At 31.7% G+C, this 10,535-nt stretch overlaps 1 protein-coding gene across 1 annotated transcript in view; it reads right to left on the minus strand.

Moving 5' to 3' along the window:
• Window positions 1-451: 451 nt before the first annotated feature.
• LOC127706434 (NADH dehydrogenase [ubiquinone] 1 alpha subcomplex subunit 9, mitochondrial-like) overlaps window positions 452-10,535 on the minus strand; it is a 35,232-nt gene continuing 25,148 nt past the window's right edge. The window contains exons 7-11 of the mRNA XM_052211067.1: window positions 9,459-9,529; window positions 9,049-9,125; window positions 7,964-8,059; window positions 6,148-6,226; window positions 452-773 (exon numbers count right to left, since the gene is read on the minus strand). Of these exons, the coding sequence (XP_052067027.1) occupies window positions 579-773; window positions 6,148-6,226; window positions 7,964-8,059; window positions 9,049-9,125; window positions 9,459-9,529 (518 nt within the window). The 3' untranslated portion in view covers window positions 452-578. The remainder of the gene's footprint in view (window positions 774-6,147; window positions 6,227-7,963; window positions 8,060-9,048; window positions 9,126-9,458; window positions 9,530-10,535) is intronic.

A 10,535-nucleotide genomic window follows, 5' to 3' on the forward strand; every position in this document is an offset into this window, starting at 1 on the left:
CATGACTGAGGGGGCAGGGCCAAGTAATCTCTGTGGAAATGAGATGTGTCAATGCTTATACAACTGCATTCCAAATATCCTTGAGTTATTATATGTGGTTCCTCTTAAACTTATTTAATCACAAACTTTAACAAATTGTTGACACTGCCGCCTGAAACCATATACCTAATTCTCATTCTTTGTCTCCTTCAAAGCAAGACAAAAACCCAATATAATGTATACCATCTGTTAATATAAGGAGTTTTTTTTAACTATAGATTTTAAAATTTTCTACTGGTATGAATTTAATGTTTATTATTTTCTATTTCTGGAAGCATTAGCAAGTTTGGTATACATACCTTAAGTAAATAAGGCCACAACTGTTCTTCCCATATTTGTTGGAGATGTTTGAAACCCTTCAATTCATATAATCTATATACAGTTTCAGGCATAGTTATAATAAACAACGCAATAACAACTTAAGGTTTAATAATTAAGCCATCAAAGACAAACATAAACTAAAACTTTATAAATCTGTTTCTTAGCATTTTTTTCATCAATTTAAATCTAAATGAATGGTATAATTAAACCACAGTCCACTAGTATGAGACTCCAGATGGTCTTACTGTAGATTTTATGGTCTCGGGAATCTTAAATTCACCAAGTGATGGAGCGTAATAGTTTTCACGGACATATGGTGCTGTAATAAATGGGCACACTTTCTCAAATGAGTGTAGTTTGACATTAAGATCCTCCAATGTTGGGCATCCAGTCAATGTATCAGAAACATGTTCCTGAAAAATAAATAAATTAAGTAAATAAATGATGAACTTATGTACAGTCACATAAGATAGCTTATCTATCCAGTTATTGTGCAATGCCCATAAATTCAGTAAAAAAATGTAAACAATTAACATTTTGTCAACCAATCTCAGTTTAAGCACAATATAAGCTACTTTCTAATTACAATTAAGCATGTGGTTCCTTCAAAACACAAAACAATGCATAAAAATCAACATATATATAGAAAGAGATTTCTCTCCCGAATGGAAATGTAGTTCATAGATACAGTTAGCACTCAACCAATGGAAACTTTCATATCTGGGACTTGTGGATCTTTCTTTGACTGAAAAACTATTGTATAAATTTGGAAGGAAAAAAATGTTTTATACTGGTTGAACCTTCTTTATATGAACTGTTTTCTGCATTTTCCTGGTGATTTAATATTTTTTTCATTTTTTTTTAAATGCTTAAATTTATAGACAATATTTATACTATTGAGACAAGTGAAAAATGTGACTGTATCCTTGTCTGTCATATAGCACATTCCCTGTGTTAGTTACATGCAGATTTTTTAAATCACAGGTCTCTTAATGTCAGCTAACAAACAGCACACTGAGACCTTAATATGCCATATACTGTGGATTCATTATTATTCTTGGGATACCAATTTTTGTGGGTTAAGGCAAAGTAAACGTAATTGCACGCCTCTAGTGGAATTTGGGATAAAAAATGTGCGTCGTTAGTTAAGCGAGTTATCTCTCCTATTCCAAGAAAGAAAAAAACGGGCACATGAAAGAGAAATGACTTCGTGCGGTTTATCACGAATCCAAACAAGTATTCCTCTGCTATATCAAAACTTCAAAGAAATTATCAGAATGACTCCAATCAGAAATCTGAGTATCCTATTGTGAGTTAGTCTGACTCTATTACCAATGTTTTTGTTTTAGACACACAGGAGCAGGTACACAATACGACTTTTGTTTATTTCAACAGAAAGTAAAAACGCCTAACAACAAAATTATAACCAAATAAACAAATAAACCAGTGACAATTCTGCTTCTATTCGTATCAAATTCATTTAAATTAAACTAGAATTGACTCCACAATATTTTTTGAAAAACCATAGTTTTGAATGAAATTCACAGTGTAGTGTACAATTGTAGGTAACGAATAATTATATTGCGTTTGAGTTTGTGTGTTGAACTAGAAAGACTTTGGCATGTCCGTTTTATGTGCAATTGAAAATTTAAGGACATGATTTATATTTATGTAAAAAGTATAAAAGATACTATGAAAGGGGTAATCGTCGTAATCGACTACTAGTGCAACATTTATAAGTCGAAGAACAAAGCCAACAGCAAAAAAAAACCATCAGATTCCGTCCACAAAACATTACACAGAAACTAAGAATTGAGCACTATAACATTTATCTCAGAATAAGTAAAATCTATGTCATCCAAATTTCAGTTTTCAAGGTGCAGAAAATAAACAGGTGTCTTCTATTCCGTCTGTAATTTTTGGGGAAAGTAAAATCTAAATTTAGAACCATGGTCGAAACTGACACTACACATGTATGATAAAAATATAACATGTTATTATTTTCTTTATCAAATTCCTATTTCGAAAGGATAGCGAAATTTGTTTTCTTTTGTTGAGCTTTTTGTGTATCATTCAGAAGAAGTGAATACAATTTTGAAGTAAAAATTTTCTTCTCAAGTCTCAATTGAAGATTATGATAGAATTAGAGTATAAGGTAGGGGAAAAAGGGGGAGGGGTGAAGAAAATCATGTATACAATGTCGGGGCCTCTTATAACTGACTATAAGGTATGGATTTTTCTCATTGTTGAAGGCCGTATGGTTGCCTATAATAATTGCTTACATTCACCTCATTTAAGGAAGCTGGGGTGTCGAAATGTTCGACAATAGATTTTTCTTCAACTTCTGTAAAAGACTTCTTGGTCAATGTAATTTCAAATTTCAATATAAAAACTGAGGATCACGGACCTTGTTTTTTCGTAATAATACATTAAAATTAACGAGATTTGGGTTATTTTATATTGTTTATATAGGGGAAACTTAATTTTTCCTTATCGAGGAAACATTAAACGATAGAATTGGCTAACATTCAATGAGACAATTGCTTTTCATTAATACTTCTGAAATATCAAATAAAAATAGGGGGTCATGGGCCTTATTTTCTTGAAAAAATCCCCCAAAATTTTAAATATACTTTACGACACTTAATTTTTTGATAGTTCAGTCTTTAAATTTCAAGTTTTAGGTATTTTGTTGTATATTGAATGATATAGATATATTAAAACAAAAAAGTATTTTTGCAACATGACCAGAACGGACGCTCAGAAAAAGACACCCGATCTACCTTAAAATGTGGCAGATAGTTGTCTCATTTGCAATCATACCACATCTCCTTATTTTCATATTATATTAACAAAAAAGCGATTTATTTGCATTATATACAGGCACAATTTGTATGGCACTACACTAGGTAAACTCGTATAGCATTACAAGTTTATGAACGTAAGGTCTCCTTGCATTACACTAGGTACATTCTAATAAAATTACACTAGGTACATTTTTTTAGCATCATACTGGGTGGATACATTATCATAACATCGCCCTTGGTACATTTTCATAACATCACCGTTGGTACATTCTTATAGTATTTCATCAGTACATTTATAGCATTATACTAGTACATTTATAGCATATCACTATACACAAAGCTTTAGCATTACACTTTACACAATGCTATAGCATTACAATATTCACAATGTTAAGGCATAACACTGGGAATGATCTGTGCTACGGGAAGTTATATCAAAAACTCTGATCTGTTTTATTTTGCTGAAATTCATTTGCGGGTTCTTTTTTTGACCTTATTACAGCCACTGTTACTGAAACTCCAGCAAACATTATACCATGCTTTGTCGTATAGTTGACAGTGGCGGATCCAGAGGGGGCGTAGAGGGCGTACTTGCTTGCACTTTTTTTTTTTTTTTTTTTTTGTAAAATGATTAATCAGACTAGACTTCGCGAACTTTGCCATTTCCCGTGTATTTAATTTTTATGCGACAATTCTTTACTTATAAAGATATTTTTCACTCATATTTACTGTAATATATTATTGATTATGTCAAAGTCATGTGATTCGCTACGGTGGAGTTGACCAGTACATCGAAAAAACATCACTCAGTCATTTTGAAATTCAAATTACAGTAACACATTGCTTAGGCTGAGGATGACAAGCATGACGCCTTCAAAGCGACAAAGTATTGAGCAAGAACGTATTGACTTCGATTTCACAATTCCACCCAACAGAAAGTAATACTCTATTACACTCTCATGAAAAAAAAGTTCCACAGCAATATTATTTACCTACGAAAACATGTTTAACCCAACACGCCCCAACCCATTAATAACATTGCTGAATAGTGTCCCAAGTCAGTAAGCTCTAGATATAGATTTAAAGTCTAAGGTACGGACCATTTGATTTGAGAGGGCAGTCTGAGATATTTTAGAGAAAAAATTCTGACCCTGATTTTTGCCTTAAACAAAAATTCTGGCTGTATCTGGATTGAAAACAATAATCTTGTCCATTTTTTTGCTATTAGAAAAAAATATTTTCAACAAAATTATTTAGCATTAAATGAACATGATGAATAAAAAACGGGCGTAATTTTTTTTGGGGGGGATGCATGTGAATCCCATATCTGACGGGAGTGTCTGTTTCGCCGAACTGATATACTGAATACTTTTTTCAAGGCCCGACTGCAACCTGCCTGCTGGGTGTGGCCTATATGTCTCCATGTGTCGACCGTCATTCACAACTTCATTGTCATTTCCGACTCATTTGTAGCCTTTGGTTGATTTGGAACCCCTCACTGCCCTTGTTGGTTGAAACATTTCAACCAAACATTTGGATAAAAATTGCTTGTTTGTCTTTCTTCGTGTCGGTCGTATTGTAAATTTCATTGAATAGCCGTATATCTTGTTTACAACAAGAAATCTGTCAGGTTATGCTAACTAACCATACAACAAACAAGAATATTCCATGTCCATTTTTTACTGACAAATCCCACATCAAATATTTTAATTAGTACATAGCTTTGGATCCATCCAATCATTTTATAATAGACAATTAATGGAGAGAATACGGCACCAAAAACTTTAATACTACGCCCCCCTTTCAAAAATCCTGGATCCGCCCCTGGTTGAAGAAAAGGGAAAGCGATCGAGACAGGAAATTTTTTAAATAAAATTACAGAGTTGTGTCATGTGCACGTGTGTGAACCTGAAAAATAAAATGGGTTTTGTGCGTAATCCTCGAATAGCGCCGGAAATGGTGAGGATGAAAAGATGCAGAAAATTATATTTACTTTTTTAAAATACAAACATGCAGAAATAAGATTTTAAAAAAGACGTGTATACGCGATCCCAATATTATAACCGATTATTTAAATATGTATAGAATCATTCTGTTAATGCTGTGTTAACAGGGACAATTTCAAACTCGATATTTGATTCATAAAAATTAGAACAATACAAGCATTTCAAAAAAGATAAGGAACCCTGTCTAATTTAGAAAAGATGGTGGTAATGTCTATACAGTAACTTTCTTTCACTTGCAGTATATTTATTTGCCAACTTGCATTTTTTTGGCAGCAGAAATATCCTAAAAAAAGAGTCAGTTTATTTCCTTATCAATTGATTACGTTCGAGCAATTGCAATAATTAGGAAAATGGGTTATACACACTCACGATTTTGTTACGACACTGTACTGTATGATAGCGTTATAGAGTAAGTTGAATGTGGTGACGTTACAGTAGACATCAATAACGTCGCCGAATATTTTTATTTTTTCCGCTAAAAATCAAACTTCCACAGGATATAGCTTGAAAACTAGCACGGTTGCTAAGGACTTTCTTTGCACCAATGGATACGTCGTTCATTTTTGAATCGTTTATCGATTTTTAAAAAAATTCTGTGGACCAACGAATTAGAAAATCTTGATAAAGTAAAAATATCTGCTGATTTTTATGATTTTCCCTATATATCCTTTGTATTTTTGGCGTATCATGCTGTTAATTTCAACAGCTTGTATCTGAAAAACGAAAACGGTTACCCCCTTTTTTTATTTTATTTTCTGATGTATTTTTACAAGCAGAATCCATATGTAAAATTTAAAAAATATCTGTGGAGTAGTTAATTACGTACACTTTGCCTTAAGGTGAACCATGAATTTAAATGTTCAACAGAGTACACATTTTCTAAAGGCTTGTATGCAGACTTTGACAAAACCATTAAAAAAACTTTCAAATTTTTTTTTTTTTTATTAAATCCACATTATATATAATAATCTTACCTTTTCTAGTCTGTCCAATACAAATCTTGGATATCCATGAGATAAAAAGTGAAATTTGTCAAAGAATTGGGCTCTTCCTCTGAAAAAAAAAGTATTTGTAAATATTGAATTACCAAACAGGTATTTACATGATGCATGTTGAAATCCTTTGTCACATGCACTACTATAATATAAAGGGAACACTGTTCAAATTTAAGCTCTTTGAGATTTGGCTAAGATTTGACAGAGGTTTGATTTTCGCAGGTTAACACACTAAAGCATTTATGACCTCAATACACGAGTTCAGTTTAGGCAGGTTCAATGTAAATAAACAATGATGTACTTGTTATCAAAGTTAGACAGGCATGTCACATGAAAAACTTTATTAAAATAAGAGAAGAATGTGTCTAAGGACACAAATGCCCCAGCTCAAGCTTGCTTATTATATGTGAAAATACTTTTTGAGAGTTTTGGAAGTCACTGCTAGTTTTTGTAAAGAGTTCTATTGTAGTATTTTTGTGTCCAATGTGTGTTATTTTCATATTTTCACTGTTTTGTTTTCATGAGGCTAACTTATGTTAGAGAAGGAAACGAAAAATACAGCAATTTTTCCATTTGTAAAGGGGCATAACTCTAGAAAACTTATAGTGACGCAACCAAAATTCAAACTTGATCTGTGTTTTGTGGTAATAAGCATTGTGTATAAGTTTCATAACATTTGGTTTTTAGGCAAACTAAAGTTAGAAAATGGAAACGAAAATTCAGCAGTTTTTCCATTTGTAAAGGGGCATAACTCTAGAACGGATAAAGTGACTCCACCAAAATTCAAACTTGATCTGTGTTTAGTGGTAATAAGCATTGTGTATAAGTTTCATAACATTTGGTTGAGGCAAACTTAAGTTAGAGAATGGAAACCAACTTTGGGACGTACTGATGGACAAGGGTAAAACTTAATAAAAGATTAGCAATTTTCCAAGTTATAAAGGGACATAACTCTAGAACAGTAATTTACTCACTGCCAAAATTCGCGTCGGTTTTTTTTCGCAATTTGATGTAAAAATTGGCAGGTCAAATTTTCACTGTGTTTAATTTTCACTGAATTTGAAAGTTCATGCAAAAAAATCACCATACTAAATTGTTAAAGACATAATCAACATAAACTTCATTGACTGACAGAGAATCGATAACAAATAAATACTAGTACTTCAAACTAAAATATGGGTTATGACAACACTCAATGGATCATCGCTTATTACCATAACGTTTTTGAACATGTCACTGACTGCTGTGTTGTCACAATGGGATGACATGTATGATTAAATATTTAATTATCATGAAAACATAGATCTTAATTAATGATGCACACTTTTGTGATCTGCCAATTAACACAAAAGACCGATTTAAAAGATATTGTAATTTCACCTTTAGGGTGAAATGAGTTTGCATAGCAATTTCATGTAAACTCTACAATTTACAGTATAATGTATGAAGCGTTTAGACAGCGATAAATCTGGGAATATGCAGGGAAATTTACAAGTGGTCAAATTTTCGCGTTTCTTTAGGTACCGAGAACAAAGCGAAAATTAAACACATGTGAAAAAAACCTGATATACGGTAAGTAGTTGTTTAGTTCTTGTACATTTTTTTTTTGTACTTAAAGCTAAACTTACTCAAGACAAAAATTCTAACGAAAGAATTAACAAATTAATGATGGCAACCTTTATCCTTTTCCCAACTTTGTTTTGGGAAGCAATACTGGGTAACAGAATGGTAATCATGTTTAATTTTTAAATTATTAGTAATGAAATATAAGCATAAATATATTCAATAATCTTACTTAAAAACTGGCCCAATACCACATATATTTCCTGTTGGATATCTAGCACATTTATAGATGAAATCTAGAATATCACATAAATAGTAGCTGCCAGGCCTGAAATTAACAAAACAAATAAATACTATAAAATCATCATTATATGTTAATCATAATACAAAATTATACAAATATCATCTGCTAAGTGAGTGTTAAATTAAAAAAAAAGTTTTCAAGGGGTATGTATACCTACATTAATTACACCTAAATCATGACCTTTTTTTGTTAATGTATTAATTATTTATTGATGTATGTAAAATGAAATTCAAACAAAGTACTGTAAAGTGGGATATTTTTGTAACAGGATAATTTCTGCTAAATTTACTTCAAAGATAAATCATGTAGATATCCCCCCTCACATGAATTCAAACTTTACTGAAGTCAGTACCGGGACACAACACGCATGTTCAATTTTGTTAATAGTCAAGTGCTTTTCCTGTACAGGATTTTTGATGTTCTTTTGTGTATGTTTTGTTAATCCCAAATTAGAAACCTTGTTAGAAGTGGTCAAATGCCTGATATTACATTTTGTTTTTTAAAGTTTTTCATTGGTTGGAGAATTTGTTATTAATCCCCGATCTTTGATTGTTTCTGCTAAAGGAGAAAAGGACAATAAGGACTTTATTTGGTTCATTTTTTCCTATCTTACTGAAAATTTAAAGTTAGCTCACTTGATCTGAAATTTGTCCCAACAATACTAAGATTAAAGGTGTTCAGAAAATACATTTTTGTTTTCAAATTAGACGTGGCTACAAACCATGATGAAAGTTGTATATTTAGCATAATTTCTTTACTCATCCTTTTTTGCATCAATTTTAAGTATAATAAAGCTTCATTAAAATTATGTAGTTTCTTGGTTGAGTATGATGTTTCCACTTAGGAAATATGGATGGAAATGCATAAATACAGCATTTTTCTTCATTTTCATAAATAAGGTGCATATTATGACATAATTGTAACTTTATAACATAAGAAATAAGAAAGGAACAAACTGTTGACAGATTTTATCAAATGTAAATACTATATAAAATGTTTACACCATTTCTTACCCAACGAGTTCAAAGGTCTTTCCAGCTGCATCAGGATCATTCAAAGCACTCATAACACCATCAGTAACATCTGTTACCTGTAATAAACGATTAAATAATAGTATTTATACTGCATCTAACCTATTCATGCATTAGAATTGCATTGACCGTATATGCATTTGTGATATAGTCACTGACCCTATTAACCCATTGTTTGTGAAGTTGACACTAAGATAAATCAGGTATTTATCCCCTCACATTACTTTGAAATTTAGATCTTCATTTATGACTTCATAACTGATGGTTTCTATCAAAAATATTACATTTGGAACTGTTGAAAGAATTGTAGCCATACATAGTCAGATAATAAAAAAATATGTTTGTACAAGGCTTTGAAACAAATACATGAACTTATTTTAAAGGAAACTTACATAGACAGGTTTTTTAATTGTCTTTTGTCCCTTTTGCCATAATGGAGTCTTAAAAGCTGCATATCTTCTCACTGAAAAATGATAAAAAGGGGGATATTTATTCTGAAAATAGTAAAATTCTTTAGACAACATAAGTCTACAAAATGCAAAGAGCATAGCATATATGAATGGTCAATAACAAGTACATCTGGATACCTGTAGAAAATGATGGTTGAGGTGACCTACCCTGTTATGATTTCATATTTCTATCTGATAATTCAATTGTTCACACTTGTCAAAATGTCATTTCTTTACAATTGGAAGTTGTTTAGTTCTAAATGTAATATAACAAATTAGTATGGTGAGAGGAAACCATGGATTTAATACTTAATAAATACCTGCAACATGAGTGCATGAAGCACTCTTTGCCCTTTTAGCTCATCTTAATGCTTTAAATGGATTTAAATGATCAACTAGAAATACTGTGAGTACTGCTCATATAACCCCCCCCCCCCCCCCCCCCCCCCAAAAAAAACAAACTAGAGGCTCGAAAGAACCTGTGTCGCTCACCTTCACACCTTGGTCTATGTGCATATCAAACAAAGGACGCTCTCCAACATTGTAGACTAGAATAGACTTCATGACAAAAATCTCTATTTAGTTGATCTTGTATTACTGATCTTTTAGTCTGTTTAGTTTCTCTCTATCTTCTTTAGTTTTTGCTCTAAACACAAAAGAGGTTAAAAAAAATCCTCATTTAAGGGCAATCACTTCTATGAAGAGTGACAGTCTACTTACTATATCGGCAAAATTTGACCTTTTAATAGATCTTGCCTTGCTGATCATTTTTTTGATTTAAAGTGTTTATTTATCTATTATAATTTAAATCATATAAGGCATAACCGAAAAAAAATGTTTCTCTCTAAATATCATAGTTTTCATGATAATAGACAAAAATGAAAAAAAATGGTAAAATTTGTCATTTATCATGTTTATGTGCAATAACTCCTGTAAGAATTTGTCTAACAGTTTTGAGGTATATGGACAATTGGTAGAGCTCATTATTCTGAACATTTTTGCTCCTTTCAGATGTTCTCT

The sequence above is a fragment of the Mytilus californianus genome, unplaced genomic scaffold, assembly GCF_021869535.1.
Source record: "Mytilus californianus isolate M0D057914Y unplaced genomic scaffold, xbMytCali1.0.p SCAF_6, whole genome shotgun sequence".
Classification (NCBI taxonomy): Eukaryota; Metazoa; Mollusca; class Bivalvia; order Mytilida; family Mytilidae; genus Mytilus; species Mytilus californianus.